The sequence below is a fragment of the Dermochelys coriacea genome, chromosome 12 (genome assembly GCF_009764565.3).
Source record: "Dermochelys coriacea isolate rDerCor1 chromosome 12, rDerCor1.pri.v4, whole genome shotgun sequence".
NCBI classification, from domain to species: Eukaryota; Metazoa; Chordata; order Testudines; family Dermochelyidae; genus Dermochelys; species Dermochelys coriacea.
The window spans coordinates 13633644-13654872 of NC_050079.1; the positions used below are offsets into that span (position 1 = coordinate 13633644).

Sequence of the window (21229 nt, forward strand, 5' to 3'; positions counted from 1 at the left end):
CATTTTAGGAGTAACCCCATCTGCCCGTATGAACCGTATCCAAGTTGATGGGCTGATGCGGATCAAGAGTCCATTTGTGGAACTGGGCCATGAACAGGTATTTAAGCGTTCAGCTTTAAATAGTCATTTTTGGCAATTTTTATCCTTGTGTGCAAATTGTAAATCTGTATGTAAATTTTTGTGCAACCCTTCTGCCCATCAGAGTGGGCAGCAACAAGGGCCGGGTTCAGTATCTAGGGGTTCCATTCCAATAACACAATGCAAAACCGGCTCAAGCCCCCACCCAGTGACCTGGGACAAATCTATACTACCCCCACTGTGCGCCTCTAAGAGACAATACTTCCCCTCTCGCAAGCACTTAGTCTGAGTGTAGCAAAAAGCCTTTTAATAACAGAGAAACAGTGTGGCATTATGTTGGGGAAACACCACCAACAGGATTCATAACACAACCCATGAGCAAAAACCCCACCCCAAACAAATTGGGCCGTGTCCTTTCCCTTTGGTTCTTGAGTCCAGCAACCCAAAGTCCCAAAAGTCTCTGTCCCTGGTCAGGGCAGCCCCGCGAGTTTGAAAGTTTATCTGCAGAAGTTTGCCTCCCAACCTGGGTGGAGATGGGGGAGGGGGGTTAAGGGGCACCTTAGGTGGTCCAAACCTGATTGCCCCACCTCTCCATGGGGCTCCGCTGTGCCAGCCGCCCCCATCAGCTGCTCCAGGCATCCGACAAACTGCTCTGCTCCACAAGTTGTTCTGCTCTGCTTGCCATCCCGCAAACTGCTCCGCCATATATCTTCAGGCTCCCCCACTACTTAACAACACTCAGTGATTTCAGCTCTTAGTAAGTTTAGCTCTTTTGTGATTTCAGCTTGTAGTAGGGGAGCCTCAGTGCTGGTGCACCATTAGCCCAAAGTGAATTCAGCTCAGCAGCCTGTAACTAGACTCCTAAAGGAATCAAAATTAGCTCTAAAAAAGAAAAGGAGTACTTGTGGCACCTTGGAGACTAACAAATTTATTTGAGCATAAACTTTCGTGAGCTACAGCTCACTTCATCGGATGCATTCGGTGGAAAATACAGTGGGGAGATTTATATACACACACAGAGAACATGAAACAATGGGTTTTATCATACACTGGTTTTTGAATGTTATAATTCTTGACGTCTGATTTGTGTCCATTTATTCTTTTACGTAGAGACTGTCCAGTTTGACCAATGTACATGGCAGAGGGGCATTGCTGGCACATGATGGCATATATCACATTGGTAGATGCGCAGGTGAACATATGCCATCATGTGCCAGCAATGCCCCTCTGCCATGTACATTGGTCAAACTGGACAGTCTCTACGTAAAAGAATAAATGGACACAAATCAGACGTCAGGAATTATAACATTCAAAAACCAGTCAGAGAACACTTCAGTCTCTCCGGTCACACGATTACAGACCTGAGAGTGGCTATCCTTCAACAAAAAAACTTCAGAAACAGATTCCAACAAGAGACTGCTGAATTGGAATTAATTTGCAAACTGGATACAATTAACTTAGGCTTGAATAGAGACTGGGAGTGAATGGGTCAGTACATAAAGTAAAACTATTTCCCCATGTTATTTCTCCCCCCCCCCCCCCCGACGTTCTTGTTAACTGCTGGAAATGGCCCACCTTGATTATCACCACAAAAGGTTTTCCTCCTTCCTGCTGGTAATAGCTCATCTTAAATGATCACTCTCCTTACAGTGTGTATGATAAAACCCATTGTTTCATGTTCTCTGTGTGTATATATAAATCTGCCCACTGTATTTTCCACCAAATGCATCCGATGAAGCGAGCTGTAGCTCACGAAAGCTTATGCTCAAATAAATTTGCTAGTCTCTAAGGTGCCACAAGTACTCCTTTTCTTTTTGCAAATACAGACTAACACGGCTGCTACTCTGAAACCTGTTAAAATTAGCTCTTATATTCCACAGTGGAGAGGGGAGGAATTGCAATTAGCATGTAAGGCCTTCACCAGGGGGCCCATACTACCAAGTATTAATGCCTTTCTCTAGTTGCTGGGTTTTAGAACCCATGACCCTTGCCTAGCGAGTAATTCTTAGTTGATGGTGAGTCCCTCCATCATAACAAAAGGCCGAGTACAGTTCCACTGTCCTTGATTCACATAATCAGGATAATAACAGAATAATTTATTCCTGCCCCAATAACAGAGAAACTGGGGCTTCTACAGCAGCCAAAGTGACCATCTAGGCAGGGTGGGTGTGCCTATGCAAATGAGATCAGCCCCTGAAGTTCTTTTCCACAACCCACCATGACTCACCACCAGATGTCAGGGTAGAGCTCATCCTGACTCTGCTTACATCTGTAATGTTTGTAAAATACAAATTATGCTAAAACAATTTCGTAAACTCAGTGCTACAGATTACAAAGCTACCATTTTCTGCAGTATAAGTAGCACTCTGGAAACGTGATGATTTTATGCTAAGGCCCCAAAATTATGTTGGTTAATTACAATATTTCTAATTTCCTTCTTCCAATTGTGAAGGTTTGTGCTTCATTTCCAAGAACAAGAACTGAGAAATAATCAAGTAATCATTATCCTTTTCGGGTAACCTATTCTGGAGACAAAAAACAGTCAGAGTTCATGGGGTGCAGGATACAATGGAGGAGGGTGTGTGTATCTTCCTGATGATCAGTCCTAGGGAAGGGAAGGTCTACACTAAAACAAACCACAGGTGTGTTTCTTTTCAGGCCCTGTAGACAAGAAAATCTTAGCAGTCTTTTGGTTAACCATTTTAGCTACTTAGGAGATGTGTGAAATAACAAAAGAAAATAAATTAAAGAAAAGAAAGAGAAAAATGTAATTGCTTACACAAAAAATCAACAGCCTCGCCTTCATCATTCATTCAAACAGACCACTCCTACAAAGGAATTCTCTTTCTGTTTGGAAAACAAACAAATAACTAGACACTGAATGAACTTGAAACACCAGAAATTAGTTATCTAAATGCCAAACCATTTTCTTAAAATATAAAGTGCTTGATGGCACATTACACATGGAATTTGTTTTTCTCCCTTGTTGTTCAGGGAAAACAAAGTCTTCACTCATTCTGTTCTGAGATGTTACAATACCACAGTGGTGCAGCTGTGCCTGTGTAGCACTTCATTGAAGACACTACTATGTTGATGGGAGATATAGTTAAGCCACCTCCATGAGCGGTAGTAGTTATGCCGACTGAAGAAGCTCTCTCTAGAACTACATCTCTAAACTATAAGTACAATTGGTTTTTTGTAACAAGATTGTGATACACTCACATCAGATTTGATCAGTTAAGTGGATGTCTTCCAGTTATGTAATTTGGAGACCTCTGGGAAAAACCTATGCGTTTTTGAAGTGATCTCAGGATGATCTGATTACAGAGGCAAAACTCCCATTGACTTAAATGAGAGTTTTGTTTGAGCAAGCAGTTTATGATTGGGCCCTGAGTTAGTATTCAACAAATAATCCTGACATGTTTCTATGGGGAATTGCTCTTTGGGTGTCGTGTTTCAGAGGAAAGATGATGGATACTAATGGTGATTAAAGACATCAGTGCACTTCTTGCAAGAGTGGTATGTTAAAACAAACATGCACTAGTATTTCAGGGCAGAGGATAACAGCATTGATGTTTTCTTTGGAGGAAGTTGCTTGCTTTTCAGAAGAAAAGCACTGCTTTGGGTAAAATGGACAAATCATTCTCAGAATGCTTCCAGATCATGTAGTTACTCTTTTCAAAGTGGTGTCAGTCTTCAAGCAAAAAGAAAAGGAGTACTTGTGGCACCTTAGAGACTAACAAATTTAAATTTTAAATTTAACAAATTTAAATTTGTTAGTCTCTAACAAGTACTCCTTTTCTTTTTGCGAATACAGACTAACACGGCTGCTACTCTGAAACCAGTCTTCAAGCAGTGATACTTGCTGCTAATTCTAGCTCAGTCTCTAAACTTCCCAAGGCATTTCTGGACTCGCTATTCATTTTCAGAAAACCTACTATGGGGGTATGCAAATGGGAAACACTGACCCCTGCACAAGGCTTCATGTCTTTTTTTCTATGTTAATTCAGCTTTGGTCAAATTTGTGGACAGCACCAGAATTGGAGAGGATGTAAACCCACAGAAAAATAGAACCAAACTGCAAAATAACCTGGAGGAGTTAGAGCAGTGTGGCTCTGCCGACAATGTTATTCAGGGAAATAAACAAACAAATGGGGACTGTAACCATTCAGCTGCACCCATTACTCTAAAACAAATGTATTACTTTCTCTCTTTAATATGTTCTAGTATTATTTCTTCATGTGTCTAAGCATTCCGTTTGCATCATAGAAGATGCAAGATCAGGTTTAGGAGGTGAGGTGTCCATAAGAGCCTCTGTTTTAAGAAGTGATCCTTAATATGCAAATATTTGAGACCACTTGAGGAAGATTGAATGAGAAGTAATGAGGCCTGAAAAGGCAATATGAGCAGGAACACCCTCTATTTCTCTTAGGCCATTCACAGTGGGGAACATAGCAGAATACTCCACCTGATGATGTCTTAAGCTTCCTGCTATAAAAATAGAAATCAATGAGCTTTGGACCAGATATTTAAGGTTGATTAAAGTCTTTCCATTGATTTCATTGTGCTTTGTATCAGACCCTGAAAAAAAAAGTTCAATCTACAGCCCTTTTTAAAATAAATTATAGGAGCTGTACTGTAGAAAGGAGTATGTATGGTATACTATGATTCAAATTGGCATAATATTAAAATTGAAAATTTTTAATGTCCCCTGAACAGAGGTGAAAATAATTTAAAGGATTTACCAGTACGCCGGAATCCTGAGCAGGGGGCGTGGCCTCAACCAGAAGAGGCAGAGCCTCAACCAGAAAAGGCAGGGACTTTAAGTACCCTGGCCCTTTAAATCACCGCCGGAGTCCTGCCGCCGCTACCCCAGGGCTCCAGCAACAGGGCTCGAGCGGCAATTTAAAGGGCCCTGGGCTCCAGCCACTGCAGGGAACCCCGGGCCCTTTAAATCACTGGCCTGGGGAAGCCAGTCCGGTCCAGCACGGTTTATTGGCTCTTGCCAGTATGCCGTGCCGTACCATGCCGGATTATTTTCACCTTTGCCCCGAGTCATACATTTGGGGCAGGAGGTCTTACTATAATGAGTCTGTCATTATAGTGAATTTGTCATTACCTTTTTCTTATTAATTTTATATGATGTAATTATGGTTCATTCTAGTCTCACAATTTAAGTTACAGATGGAAAAGGATTTCATATGAATTTTGTTATCCACAGATAAACCATGTCTGCTCCAGCTGATGAAACTGCAGGAGACCTGCCTGTGAGAGACGTAGGTCTAAATCTAGCTGGAATTGGAGGACTACAAGGTTTGTACCAGCTGTTATTTATTACTGTGACATACTTTGATCAGTGACTTTGTTGGCTTCCTTTTAAAAATGTTTATTATATTCACACTTATGAAAATTAAGTTCAGATAATATTCAGAGTCTGGGTTAAATTCACAAAGATGTAAGGTAATTCAGAGTTCATAGTACTACTTATATTGAGCTCAGACCTACAAGGTGCTGAGAATCTGCAAGTCCATCGAGCCATATCCAGTTTATCAACTGATGTTAGTGCGAGCAGAAGCTGTCCCATTGAACATGGGAGCAGAAGGCACTCAGCATCTCTGAGGAGGTGCTCTGCTCCTCTTAGAATCAGATCCATTTTATGTACTGTCATCTACTGTGTTGAGGCTTATTTCATACATTAGAGTGAATTTCCTGAACTTTATCAGTTAATGTTTTTATAGTTTGGTGTGAATAAATTTACTTTGCTTTTAAAAAGGGACTCTGTCCAATCTATAAAAATTCATAGAATCATAGTATATCAGGGTTGGAAGGGACCTCAGGAGGTCATCTAGTCCAACCCCCTGCTCAAAGCAGGACCAATCCAAATTGACAGCTTACTTCTTAGATTGTGTGTTTACATATAAAGTGCTGTGAATCAGTTAAGCTATTTCCCCTCTATCATCTATTAGCTACCCAGTTTGCCATGTCATTTGTATGGGTATTCTATCCAGAGGATTGGAAAGCATTAAAAAGATTAGAAAATATGAGTTTATGATCATCAATTGGCACACAGACTTGGCCAGGTGTTGAACATGAAACTACATTAAACTCATTTTTTAAAACTGGCTAGGTTTCAAAATGATAATATTCCTTTGGGAATCGTGAAAGTAATTTGCTGTGATTTTGTTTCTGCTTGTTAGAATCATCAGCTGTACAGAATGTGAAAGCTCGGCAAGCTGTCTCACGGATTAGTCGTGAGGAGCTAGAAGACCGTTTCCTGCGTTTGCATGATGAAAACATCTTACTTAAGCAGCATGCACATAAGCAAGAAGATAAAATTAAAAGGTTTGAATCTTCTTATTTTTTTAAACCAAAATCAAATTTGGAGAATATGTTCTTACAAACCTTAATCATCAACAAATCAAAATTGTGTAAACTGGAGTAAGAAAGCCTTTCAGAGTGGTCTGTGAAATCTTTAGTACTCCTAAAACGGCCCACAGAAAATTTTGCAGTGCAATGTTGTGTTATGTGCATTCCCCTCTCTGACCTTACTCCACTGAGCTGATTTCTACTCAGAGACCGATCATGACACCTGAAATAGGAGGAGTCCTAGTGCTACCTTTTCAGTTCCCAGGTGTGAACTGCTCTCCTACTGACATAAGCATGGTAGGCCTGTAGATCCTTCAATTCTGAGGAAATAGAGATGGAGGAAACCAAAAAGGATGAGTGGGGAGGAGTGGAAAGGAGAAAAGAAAAAGGATCAACATTTTCAAGATAAAGGGAGAGAGTGAGGAGGAGACAGTGCATGCTGCCTTTCAAAAACCTTTTCATAGTTAGGACAGTACTAGGTTTGGTTGGGGGGAAGGGTCAAGAGGAATAGAAATGAGTAAAGATTTGGTGCCACAAGTTGTAGTGATGGGGGTTTTATAGATTTCTAGATAAATATTGAGCAATAGGCTATTTACATGCAAAAATGCAAGGGGAGAGAAGAAAATGTAGGAGGAAGAGAGGAAAGATAAAGACTGAAGAAAAGTAAATGAATTAGGCCTCGAAAGGGCTTATATAAAGAGCAAATGGAGATGTATGAGATGGGTGGGAGTGTATATAAAAACTTTATATAACATTGCTAATTTGTGCTCTGAGAAAACAATTGTCTCATACCTTCCATTTTGAACATGTACTTTTAAACAGATATATTCAGTAGAAAAATAAAAATGTATTGCAATATTCCCTTGTTTAAAGTGCTTTGCTCCATGTTACTTTAAAACATGGAATTTTGCTTATGAAAACATCTCTTCCATTTTTCAGTCCCATTTAACAAGTATCTTCTCTATTGGAGCTACTCTGGATTCTGTTTGAAGCGAGAGGACTCAGATTTTTTTTCTGACATCTCATGCTGTCATATAGTTGTATTAGTATATGATGATATAGATGATCTCATCTGTTTAGGTATGTATCCTCTAGCAGAGTTTCTCAAACATTTTTATAGTGTGGACCACATCTTAATAGAGAAATTGGTTTTTTTGGACCATCTGCCTTCTCGCTTGTCATTGCACAGATCACTTCCCCTCTCATTTGTAAACATATATCTTTTGACCACTACAGAAATTGGATACCTGTAAAACTATTAGAAAAGTATTTGTGGATTTTTAGCTTCTTTTAATTCAGTTTAGCAGCTGGGAGCCAGGAGCAGAGCTAGCAGTTTGATAAAATAGCTTGCCATGGACTGCTGGTGTTCCACAGATCACAATTTAGGAATCTCCGATTTATAAAAACCATCTCTTGCATACTGTCAATTATGTCTAGTTTGTATGTACAAAGTACTTTTTTGACATAGAAGATTGTAACCCATCCACACTCCCTCAGTTTGGGGTGAATCCTGCATCCTTCGCTATGGGATGTAGTGCATCTGTGTGGTGGAGGAGGTTTTGTGAGTCTGTGCATTTGTGTACCTATCTGCCATGCACATCTTGGAGCCCATCTCCACGATGGGGCTTTCATTATGTTGTTGTTGTGGGGACAAAAATCCTAAAGGCATCCATGAGGTTGAAAAAAGAGGTTGTAGAGGCACAAGCAGGGACTGGAGACTTCATCCCACATTTTGGACAGTCCAGATGCAGCAGTTAAGTTCTCTATCCTACCCCACCCTCCCCCAGGTTTATCCATCTTTACTTATCCTTTTAAAAGTGGCGCATTCTCAATTGTTTTCCTCATATCTGCAGAGGAGTAGCTGTTCAATATCTTAAAAATCTTTAATTTGATCTAAATATGCAACCTTTTAAGCTCTTTAAGTGTTTTATTGTTTTTGTAGTATGGGACAGAATGAAAAAGGATCTATCTAGCTCAGTCTGTACAGGTCATTATTTTACATATTTGCATTGTAGTTTTCTCCGAAGCATCCAGTATTGACTGCTGCCAGGTACTTGATCAGATGGCTCACTGGTGTCCTTTTGTATGGAATTTTCTATGTTTCAGACCAATGACGGAAGCACTGTGGACTGCCTAAACTCACCCAGTGTGCCCGTAATTGGCCACCTGGGTCATAATGCAGTGGATGCACTAATTGGTATTTTAAATAAAAAATCAAACCCTCGGAGCATTGTCTCTGTTGTGTGTGAGGAAGAAGTCTTAACCAATTCAGCTGTGAATTTCTTCCCAATGCTGGAGTCCTTTAGCTAGAAGTGTGGATTGAATATGCAGTAGAAATATATATATCAGAAGATTGCTCGCAGGCAGTTCTGTGACATCCCAAAGCTATTTTGAATTATTTTTTGTTGTTTCACTTTTGTTCTTTTAAGTAAAAGCTTCTGTCTGTACCCATTCTTAAGTAAAACAAACTCCTTTAAACAAATGAAGTGTGTCTTTGTTTTCCATCTCCTGTCTGGGCCTCTGCAAAAATAGATTCCCTATAAACTAGATACAGCTCTTAAAGATGTGCGACCAATTTTGTAAAGTCTTGAACTTGTCTCCCTCATCAAAGCCACCTTTTCTTTCTTTCTATGCCAAGTTTTTTCTATTCACTGCTGGGCATGTTTTATGTTCTTGCATATTACATCACCCCCATGTGCCCTCTCTGTCTTTTGTTCTGGCTTACCAATGTTTATCAAAACTAAAAGAAATCAAAGGTACAACTCTTGAGATGCCAAAAGCAAAATTTTTATCCTTTTAAAGACAGATGAAAACCACACTTCCTGCATCTAATTATATCCCACAGCTAATCATTACTTCTCTTAGCACATTGGTACTACATGCTGAATATAAAATTTAGAATGGCAACATGAACTATTAAGATTCTTTCTCCTGAGGAGCTTTTTAGACATGCTCACCTATACCTTTTAGCATTTTTAGAACTGAAATGTGGTTTAAAATACTACAGTGAAAGTTGAAACAATACATCACTGAAATGCTGCATATTATTAGCGTGTGTTCAATAGTTTAATGTCTTGTAGAATTGTAGTTTTTATACATTGCCCCACCACATCCCCAATCTGTAACTGTACTTAACAGAATGCAGAGTTCCTCTATAAGGTCATGCGTTAAAAATTATATTTAAGGAGCATATGGAGTAAATATGTGTCCTCTCTTTACTAACCTTAAATGATAAGCCTTAGGAAACTGTTATTTGTCAGTGCTGTAAAGCAGATTGCTGCCCAGTGGTTTCAATTATCTTCAAAGGTTTCTTCACAGGCAGTAATAGTTGTATCAAAACCTGCAATTTATTATTCAGGTTTTACGCTACAGTCTTCACAGTGATTATGTTCTTTTCAACACAATGGTTTTTATGCTGACTTTTCGCATTCTTTTTCATCTTTTTATTATTTCCACAGAATGGCCACCAAGTTAATTCGGCTTGTTAATGACAAGAAAAGATCTGAGCAGATTGGTGGTGGCCCCAAGCGATTGGGCCAGGATGTGGAGCTTGAAGAAATGATTGAGCAGCTGCAAGAAAAAGTTCGTGAGCTTGAGAAACAAAATGAAGGCATCCGCAAGAGACTCATTTCAACCAAACAGCAGCTCCAAGTTCAAGGCCATCGGCACACTCCATACAGCTATGTTCAATCTCGCATTAACACTGGTCTCAGAAAAGTGAACGAGGCTGTCGCCATCCAAGAGCGCACAAGGAAAGGTATAATTAAAATTGAGATTATGTGCTAATAGCTTTTTAATAGACAATATCCTGATTGGGGCTAGGCTCTACTCTCCGATACATGCGTGCACGACATTGCAAATCTTTGAAAAATCTATTATACATATGTAGATTCTGGAAGTTATATGTTGCGATAGAATCATCGTTAATGCAGGTTTTTACATTCAAGACTTTCCATTGACTACAAGAGGAGTAGAATTGGGCACTCATTTTCAATCTTGTATTTGGGGTAATTAAATTATATAAGAGAGTTCAATTATATATGTTACACTTTTATAAGGAGAAAGTTTGTGAAGGGATTTGTATTTGGATAGTTTATTGTATCTATCTAAATAACTTGTAAAAAATAGTCATGGGGCCTGATCCAAAACCCATTGAATCAGCTGGAGACTCCCCATTAACTTCTATGAGTTTTTTGTGTCAGACTCATGGTCAGGTACATTGCGTATTTGTCTTTTTTTTTTTTTTTTTCCAAATTTTCAGTTTCTCCATAAAGAGAATGTCCCATACTCTTGCAAACATTCATTCAGCTGGGAAAGCACATTGAGATTATTAGTTACTATGACACTTCGACCTGCCAAAAAAAATAATTCTGACACTTTTAGACAGGCAATGAAAAGTAATGGGCTTTTGCATTTTACTCTCTTAATGTTTATATAGTGTGAAATTTTTAATACCCAATAACTGTGTTCTTTCAGCCTTTTGTGATATCACAAATTACATTTAGACATTTCAATTAGTCTGCCTCTACAATGCTATAGTTAAAAGTGGTGCAAGGACAGAAAACTAGGAATGCTCTGACACACTATAAATGGTGTTCAGCTTGGAAGAGCAAACTATTGTAGCTTAGACCTATTCTTGCAAAATTCTTTCAGATATATTGTTAAGCAGAGATTCTTTCTATTTGTTTCATGTCTCTCTGTGTTGCAGTTAAAGATTGCCTTTTTGTCTTTAAAAAAAAAAAAAGTGATAACCCTAGTGTCTTGGCTAATATTCTGTTTCTCAATAAAATAGATTCTGTTCTCCAAGGCAGAGGTGAGCATTGCCTGATGTCTTTGCATATCTAATTGTAGCACTATCAGTTTGACTACAGTAACTCCTTTTTCTTTCTGTGTAAAGCATTTTGGGATATGAAAGGAGCCCCTAGTTTTTGCTTTATTTGCATTTGTACGTTTTAGTCTTATGGGGGAGAAAATACAACCATGGAAGCTAAAATTGGCATACATGCACTTTGTGGAAAGATTCAGATATTCTGTTCTCCTGCGTGGCAATCTTACAAAGATTTATTTTATTACAAAAAAGAAAACGTACTCTTATTATTATATTGCCTCTGCAGAGCCCTACTGTAGGAATTGCGTGGCTGGTCATGTGTCTACAGAATCTAATTTGAGTAGCAGTGGTCAACTAGGGGCATGCACGATTTACTTAAGACATACATCCAACAGCTGGGTGTATAAAAACAGCAAGATAGCTCACATATTGTGAGAAGTGTCACCGTTCAGGGTAACTGCATCTGTATTCCCCATCTGTGGTCCAGCAAGGACACCCACTCTAGGCTCCCAGCTCCTCAACTGTGACCTCTCATGGGCAGAGACCCATGTCTCTCCCTCCTGACTGTGGTTTTTCCAGGCAGCATAGTTCCCTAGCAAATCAGACTGCCTAAGCAGGCTTGCTCTGCTTTCTCCTCAGAGGCTACAAACAGCATAATTGCCCACATTACAAGTTACCACAGAGCCCTTTTTAAGCAGGCACATTTATTTTTAAGTTGAAAGCATTACAGAGAAAACATATTAAAAACAAAGACCCTACACCCATGCTATAAAGCTTACCAGAGGTCATTCCAACTCAGCCTTAGGCTCTGACAGGTGTCAGTCCTTCCAACCCATCTCTCAGGATTTCTCACCTCCTGCCTCGTCCCCCCCGAACGGAAGAAACATGGATCAGAAACATGACTCTGAGTCAGTTTAAACTCACGCTAAAAGTGAATTTGCCTAATCACCTCCCACTGTCCTTAGTTCCTGGAATGCTGTAGGCATTCCACATGGAATTATTACAATCCCTGGCCCTCAATGATGCATAAAAATACAGTAAGGTCTCCCAAACATACCGCAGGAAATTGCCTAATATCTCTGTCTGAGAGTAAACAAGGAGAAACCATCTCAATCCCAATTCAGGTTCTGACTTTCAGAGGGGCCATCCTAGATTCCACATAAGATGTAGCTTGCTTGCTTACCTGAGGACAAGTTCCGAGATCTCATCCAGCCAAGTCTCTCTCATCAAAGTCTTGGTAGGTCTAGGCTAGAAAGCACAGTGAGAATTTATTTGTGAATGTTAGGCCTGACAGGAGTCTTCACTTTTATAAATCCTTTCTTTTAGGGAATGTCTACACAGCAGTTGGGAGGGTGCTTTCCAGCCTTGGTAGACAGATGCGCACTAAACATGGCAGAGTGGCCATCGCAACACAGGCAGCAGCTCAGGCTAACCACGTTGAGTACAGTCTTGCGCAAACCCCTGTATATGGGTGGCTAGCCCAAGCAACCACCATGGCCACACAGATATTTTTTAGCACACTAGCTTGAGCAGAACTAGTGCATGTCTGTCTGCTCACACTGGGAAGCACCCTGGCAGCTGCTGTGTAGACATACTCATAGGTTAAGGATGCCCTTTTAAGGATAGTTGGATCTGGTGTACAAAGCAAGTGCTTACAGCTTGCGTATGGTAGTGTTTCCTTCTCAGCAAGTCAAAGACTCTGTACTATGGTGTTCACCATCAAAAAAATGTCTTGAATGTTGTCTCAGCCTGCTCTTTAGATAGCGATAGGCATGGATGCCTTCAGTCTGGGTTGGGGAACACATCTAAGATCTTTGACTATATGTGGACTTTGGAGACTTCAGGAATCAAAGAATCATTAACTTGCTAGAACTGTGGACTATCAAGCTGGATCTCAAAATCTTCCTTATAGATCAAAGGGAAAACAGTGCAGCTTTTCAGAGACAATATGGTTGCTTAAACAGACAAGGGAGAACTTGATTGCCTCTTTTGTGTCAGGATACAAGATATCTAAAGGAATGAGTCACTTTATCTCAAGTGTGCCTATCTGCTGTGCACCTGGCAGGCCCACAAACATCTAAAAGAACTAGATAAATTCATGGAGGATAGGTCCATCAATGGCTATTGGCCAAGATGGGCAGGGATGATGTCCCTAGCCCCCTAGCTAGAAGCTGGGAATGGGCAACAGGAGAAGTATCATTTGAAAATTACCTGTTCTTTTCATTCCCTCTGAAGCACCTGGCATTGGCCACTGTTGGAAGACAGGATACTGGGTTAAATGGAGCTTTGGTCTGATCCAGTATGGCCATTCTTATGACTACTTGAGTCAGAAAGGTGTGGCTCAGTATGAGTAGTCATTCAAATCCTCAGTGGCTTTTCTGATACTTTGTCTCTCTGCGTGGTAATGTGTGTGAGGTAATATCTTTTATTGGAACAATTTCTGTTTGTGAGAGAGACAAACTTTCAAGCTTACACATTAACTTGTGTGCTATTAGAACAATAAAAATCCAACCAGGAATGCTCTGGATATGAAGAATGATTAGCTACTCTTGGAATAACTGAGCTGCTTAGAAAGTCAACCAGATGATTTGTAACCTTTGGAAATACATAAAAGGTCCAATTATCTCAGTTCAAAGGCTACCTAAGTAGGTAAGACTGTGCATTTAGTTCATTTTATGATCTTGTTGGTGTTCCTGTGTATTGAACATCTCACAGCTCACTCATCTAGAGGGACAGCAGCCTCAGTGACATGTATCTTTAGTCTGCTCTTGTCTGAAGTCTGAAAAGCTGATGTATAGAGTTCAGTTCACGCGTTAGCAAATCACTAATCTCTTGATGCTGCAATAAGATTAGATGCTGGATTTGGGAGGTCTGTTCAACTGTTCAGCTATCTTCAGGGAGGTTACATCTAGCTAGCCCCTTTCAGTGGTACAAACTACTAATCATGGTCCTGTGACTGTTAAACTAGGTACATGACTCCTCCAGTATGGCACCATGGAGTTAGTCCAATCGGAGAACAAGAATAGTTGCTAGGCAGTAACCATTTTTTTTAAATTATCATTACTGTTCAGTCTTCCTGCACTGAAGCTAGTATTTATGTTCTTTGCTTATCAAATTACAATAAATACCTTCTTCTAACCCATATCAAAGCCTATTGATAACATCTCCCTGTAACTGTGTATGCTGTTTTGTCCATACTGGAATTTTGATACCTGAACTGTGTGGTGCGTATTCTGAATTTATACATAGCATTCTGTTGTGTATTTGATTTAAAAATACCCTTTATGATATCTATATAATAAGTACAGATATTTATATTGTGTAAGGATTTTTTCCCTTATGTTAAATATCTTTTTCATTAACTTCAGTGTCAGAAATATGCCTCTCTGTTTTCTTTATTTCTAGGAATGAGATTTCAGGATGTAGAACTGAGATCCCCCCAACCCATGCTCCCAAGATACGGACATAGTTTGCTTGAAGAAGCAAGGGCTGAGATAAGAAATTTGTATGATATTTGTATTTCTTAATTTTCTATAATATACAATTATTAGTACATGTGATATTAGTGAGAAAAAACACACTTTGCAACCATCAAAGTGTCTTACAGGGCTTCCATTCCAACAAAACATGGGCCTTAGGATCTGGCATTGATTGTATTGGCATCAGCAATACTGCACGAGAGATTTAGAAATAGAAAGTATAAGGATCCCTTATCGAATTGCATTGGGCAGAGAAATTACTAGAGTAAAATGTATGTACTCTAGTTGGAATTTGGTCAGGTTTTAACACCCTTGCTCATGCAAAATTTGCCTTGGAATCTTTTTATGACTCTTAATGACCAGAGCAGTTAATTTCTAACTTTTATGTTTCGTTCAAAAACCAGCACTTCTTGCAAGCACAGTGCCCCCTATCCCCATGCTAGGCTATTGGGTTGACACTGACAGAAGGAAGAAAGCTACCTATGAAATTATTACCAACACACTTCTTGAAGCACCTGGATTTTAGTCTAGAGATCTCCCATCAAAGTGGTGACCTAACTTAGGTATTGCTTAACTGATGAAGTATGAAGATTGATAGTCCAAGCAAGTGGGCCAGATTCTGTACTCTGCGTCTTGGAAGGTGCAGCCCAGGGAATGGGTGTGGCAAAGCTGGCTTTAAGGGTATGTCTACCCAGCAAAGAAAAACGTGCGACTGGCCCATGCCAGCAGACTTGGGCTTGGGCTGCAGTGCTGTTTCGTTGCTGTGTAGACTTCCGGGCTCAGGGACTCTCCCACCTTGCCAGCCATGGTTGTCTAGTTGCTCTGTAGACATACCATGAGTCATCTTTGCATTTCCTAGGTTCCAGGCTGCTCTTCGATTCAATTGGCATGCATTGTAAGTTAGACTTGGAGCAGAGAACCTCTGGCACATCCCTGCTCTGAGAGCTGTGTTATCCAAGGGTGTGGTGGGGAGGGGAAACATGTAGCAAAAGTAGTTAATTTCTAACTTAAAGTTACAGGACTCTCTTATGTTATTTCTCTGCCCTAAAACTTATCAGTAGCTATTCTAGTTTTCTGAGGTCTGACTTTTCCTAAGTCAATTTTTTGCATATGACAATGGTATTTCAGTAATATTTATCCAAGTCAGATTTATATGAGGTCCCAAAAGGGCTAAATTTTCATTTTTAAATTTTTAGGCATAAACTAAATTGTCCCTTGCGTGTAAATTCCACCCACGTAAAGGAGTTTAGAATACTGTTGATATGACCCCTGAATTTGGTCCTTGGTGAACAGTCAAAAGGGCGATTTCAAAATACAATACATAATAATTTTCACTGAGTAAAATATGCAGTAAATGTACCTTACCTGTTGGAGTGAATGGTAAGCATTGTTTTCTCAAGATGCAACATATATATTTACTAGAGTTAATAGCTAGCAACTGTATCTAATGTACAAAAAATTGTATAGTGGAAGAGACTATTAATAAAGATATACAAGGTAGCTACACTCAATACTACCTCTATAATTGCAATGGAAAAAATGTGAGGTTACTTTGCCAAGAAACATTCTAGATCTGGACGTTTGTCTACTAAGATGATTCTCAAAGTTACCAATATACCATTTTTGGATTAATATGATGTGCTGATCTGCTCATCTTTCAGGGCAAACCCAGATCTGTGTGGAATTCACCAGAAATATCACTTCATCAGAATAAATTCCACTACTTGTAATATTAGTAATTTTGATGCAGATTGCCTAAATTGCAGTGCACACCACCACATAACCCAAAATAAAAGGTTAAAAATGGAGTTCCCTCTTTTAGTCCATTGATGATTTGTTAATCTTCTCATGCCTGGAGGTAAAGTTTTCCTGCCTCCAAACATTCTGGCAACAGAAAATTAAGAATAAGACACACTTAATATGCCATGTAAATAAATCAGATGTGATATGACATAATAGCTTGTTCACGTTAAACAAACGAACTTAATTTAAGCCATCTACAATATGCTGGTTTAAAGATGTTATTAAGGATTTAGCTATTGTAATTGAAAATGTGGCTAATATGTGATCATCTAATTTTTTTTGGACTATTTGCATCCCCCTACATGAACTAAGTGTGCATCTAGTTCTTATAAAAAAAACCTCTAAACGCAAGCTGCTTTGTTAACTCGCAGGGAAAACGTGATTGAGTCACAAAAGGGACAGATTGAAGAATTGGAGCACACTGGAGAAGTACTAAGGAGTCAGCTAAGGAAGAACGAAAAAGAGTTTGAAGAATCCGTTTTGCAACTGAAAGAGCAAAAAGCAACAGGGCAAAGGTATTCTGAAAAATGGAAGCTTCCATATCATAAAGCCTTCTATATGTATTAGGGTGAAGCTAATTATGTCCTAATTCATATATCCTCCATATTTTTCAAAACAGCACAGGACATTTAGATAATGATTCTAGAAACAAATTAAGTTTGTTGTGCTTATTTCTTTGTGTGGTAATGCTGAGTACCAAGGCATTCAAGTAAAGCCTTGTTTTGTCTGACCCTGGCCAGTTACTATCCTGAAGGTAGGCCCTGACCCTAAGTTTACACACTGGGCCGGATGTAGGGGCAGGCAATTGCCCTGAATGCCAGGCTTGGGAGGCGTTAGGCTTGGAATGCTGTTTTTGTTGTTAGCGACAAAAGGGAAAATAGAATGCTTGAAGTAAAATGTTTTACAGATCCTATTTTGTAATTTATCATCTTATATGACCGGGATAAATCATGCATGCAAATCTTGAATCAAAGTTGTGAAATGGGCTGCAAATGCAATAAAAAATTAGGTATTCAAAAGTTTAACAAATGGAGGGAGGGGGCACTGAAGACGCTCCTTACCTGGGGAGCCATTTGTTTTAGGGCCAGCCCTGTTCACACATATGATGATCTCAGTCAAATGAACATGAAGCTGTTAAATGCAATAAAATGATGACATGCACAGATGTTTGAATGCATACAGCAGAATGCCCTGTGTAGGTATGTAGGGGAAGAAACTGAAGAGTGTTGTATTCTTTCCTCCTCTTTGCTACCTCTCATTTTTTTTCCTGACTTCTCTTCTTGTTTTTATTCCTAAATATTTCTCCTTCTACTTTTCCTAATTCCTCACTTTTCTTATCTTTCCGTTTTCTCTTTTATCCTCATCATCTGTCCTTCTTTTTTCTTCTGTTATTCTCCACCCTCAACATTTTCTTTTCTCCTTTGCATTATTTTTTCTCACAACATTTTTGTTTCTAATTTCCCGTATTCTCATCCAGTTCTACTTCTGTACTTATTTTTATCTTCTTCCTACTTTCCTAATGATTTACATCTCTCTTATTTTGTTTAAACTTAATATTTTGACTTTTTAGAACTGAGTTGACACAAGAAATCTCTCTGCCAGCTCTGTATCTTTTTAAGAGTTAGACAGGACAGATCTATTGAGTGACCTGATCTTGTTACAGCTACACTCAACAGCACTTTGCTCTCCTTTTGTCATCTTGTGTCTTCCTCCTCAATCTTAACTCACACCCATTATCTATTGCTACTTTTCATTATAGTTTAATTTAGGGGGGCTCACTATTCTATTTCATGCAGGCGAAAATCCAGTTGACTTCAATGGAAGTTTCTGCAGACTGAATACTGGCAAATTAGGCCCTTAACTGTACCATACATTGTTCTGGGCAGGGACCTTGGCTTATGTGTTTGTACACATTAGTAGCATTACATATTTAATAAATGTTGATGTTGAATTATTTAGCATATCATAATTTATCTCAGTCTAGAACGTCTTTCTTTTAAAACATAACGTGAATAGTTTAAAAGGGTATTAGCAATACTTCCACTTAGAAAAAAATCTGTATGTATTCTGTATATATTTTACCTTAACTTTAGAGATTCTAAATAGATGCAATTTGTAATAGTACTGTAAATCTATAGTTATTTACATTAATAAAATGACTGTACAGGTACCAGTAACAATATTATATCTATGTTTCAATTCCTGTCTGCATAAGCTCAGGTTTGAAATTCTGGAAGTATTTCCTAGATATCTGATTCCTTATTTAAAACCTGGCCCTGAAATGTTAGAAATCTATATACTAGTAGTTCCTGACATTTATGGCACATAATCTTTACAGAAAATATAATTAAAATTCCTTGCAGTTGTTATTTAATTGACCAGTTGGTTTGTCATCAACTTGGCATAAACTTTTAGTCATCCCAAGCCTGTAATTAGCATGAAATAGGAACTAAAACACCCTTTTATTAAAATCATGTTTTTTTCCTGTTGTTGTGGCCCCTAGAACACTCAGATGTGATTTTTGCATATGTTCCACATAATCTTTTGTTAGCAAAACTTTTGTGTCCTTGCAGCCCATGTGTCTGTGGTTTTTAAACCAAATTCAATATAAAAAGTAAACAATATAATGCATGTAATTTCCCTATTTGTAAAGGAGGTGCTACAGTAAATAAAAGAGTTCACTGTGAAATTACATGCACATGGATATAAAAAGTAAAAAATTAAGAGTACGGAGGACCACCCCAACCCTAAAGCAGCCTGAAATCCAAGAATCGCAAAGGTGGCTTAAAGCCACTTTGATCTTCCAGTTCCACCCCATCCTGCACTTAGATTTTCTATGCTGCACTTCAAGACAGGCACAACACAGAACATAAACTAGTGTCTGTCCAAGTGGGCTAGACCAGGGGTTCTCAAACTGGGGTTCAGGACCCCTCAGGGGAGTCACAAGGTTATTACATGGGGGTCGTGAGCTGTCAGTTTCCAGGCCAAATCCCGCTTTGCCTCCAACATTTATAATGGTGTTAAATATGTTTAAAAGTGATTTTAATTTATAAGGGGGGGTCGCACTCAGAGGCTTGCTATATGAAAGGGGTCACCAGTACAAAAGTTTGAGAACCACTGGGTTAGACTATGCATTGCAGCATTCACTAGTACAGTTGCAGATACTGTGTTTCTTATAATTTTCCATTAGAAGTTTTGTTTTTTAAATAGGGGCATATTACTTTGAGAAACTTGGCACATAGGTTATCAGGCTGGTTACATTTTTTAAACATAACATTTAATTTAATTTAGTTTGGTTGTATTTAATTTAGAGATGGACAGAATATAATTACCTCATGGTTGGATGATTTCTACAGAACATAGTGCTCAAGCCAAAATGGTTTAAATCTGAACAATTACATTTTTGCAAGCAGCTAGTCCTTCAAGTAACCTAATTGCTCTTGGTATTTTCCAAAAACATATTTTGAAGCAGCTCAGAAGTGCATTTGTGAAACAGATACTTGGCAATGTCCTTCATCTTTCATCTCTCAATATAGAAAAATAGTGTATTTTGTATATATAATAGCATTTTTTCTGCAACAGAACTTCAGGATCAGGCCTATTGAAAACACAGATTTAGGAGAATAGTACATTAAATTCTCTTGATTACAGTGTTTGCATTGTAGCAGTTCCATTCCCAGATTAGAAGGACCAAACATGGTAGACCTAATACACCATTGGGGATTCAATAGAACTACACATGAGTAAAACTTTGCCAAATAAGACCCAGTGCAAACATAAACTTGTACTCACATTTCCATCTGACTTCTAACGCCTGACTTCTCATGCTCACGCTTGTTTGTGTGTCTGCAGATCAGAGATTTGCTGATTGTTGGATAGGTATTTATTTAACTACGCACACATCCAGATCCCTATTTTCACTTGCAAATACTGAGTTGGACTGAAAGCAGGAATGTAAATGTGCGCACAAAGATGCATGTTGTCCTGATTTCTATGTGTATAGTTCTAAATTGAAATGGTTAATATATAATTTGATATGTGAATTGAAACAGTTCCAGTTTCTCTTGTATCAACATCTGATAATCACACTAATGTGATAGTTAAGAGTAAATGATAGCTTTTTTCCTTTTTTATTTGACCACCATTAAAAAAAATAAGAGGTACAAAACAAAAACCCTATTAAAAGTTTCAGAGCAGCAGCCATGTTAGTCTGTATCTGCAAAAGAAAAGGAGGACTTGTGGCACCTTGGAGACTAACAAATTAATTTGAGCATAAGCTTTCGTGAGCATTAGCTCACTTCATTGGATGCATGCAGTGGTAAATACAGTGGGGAGATTTATATACACAGAGAACATGAAACAATGGGTGTTACCATACACACTGTAACAAGAGTGATCAGGTAAGGTGAGCTATTACCAGCAGGAGACCAGGGGGGAAAAAGCCTTTTGTAGTGATGATCAAGGTGGGCCATTTCCAGCAGTTGACAAGAACGTGTGAGGAAGAGTGTGTGTGTGTGTGGGAGGGGGACGGGGGGGGAATAAACATGGGGAAATAGTTTTATTTTGTGTAATGACACATCCACTCCCAGTCTTTATTCAAGCCTAAGTTAATTGTATCCAGTTTGCTGAATTGGAATTAATTTGCAATCTCTCATTGGAGTCTGTTTTTGAAGGT

General features: G+C 38.9%; 1 protein-coding gene across 12 annotated transcripts in view; it reads left to right on the plus strand.

The window, feature by feature from the left end:
* Positions 1-21229, plus strand: part of RPGRIP1L (RPGRIP1 like) — a 140465-nt gene that overhangs the window by 3753 nt on the left and 115483 nt on the right. For 9 of the 12 annotated variants that reach the window (XR_006275170.1, XR_006275173.1, XR_006275171.1 and 6 more), the window contains exons 2-6: positions 5300-5391; positions 6276-6420; positions 9903-10201; positions 14678-14777; positions 16926-17069. Coding sequence is in view for 8 of the 12 variants with exons in the window: in XM_043495113.1 (XP_043351048.1) it covers positions 5307-5391; positions 6276-6420; positions 9903-10201; positions 14678-14777; positions 16926-17069 (773 nt within the window). In the remaining 4 variants the exon portion in view is untranslated. Of the gene's footprint in view, positions 1-8; positions 98-2593; positions 2721-4510; positions 4613-5299; positions 5392-6275; positions 6421-9902; positions 10202-14677; positions 14778-16925; positions 17070-21229 lie in introns of those variants that run through there. The other 3 variants (XM_038367901.2, XM_043495112.1, XM_043495114.1) reach the window with 3 other exon arrangements.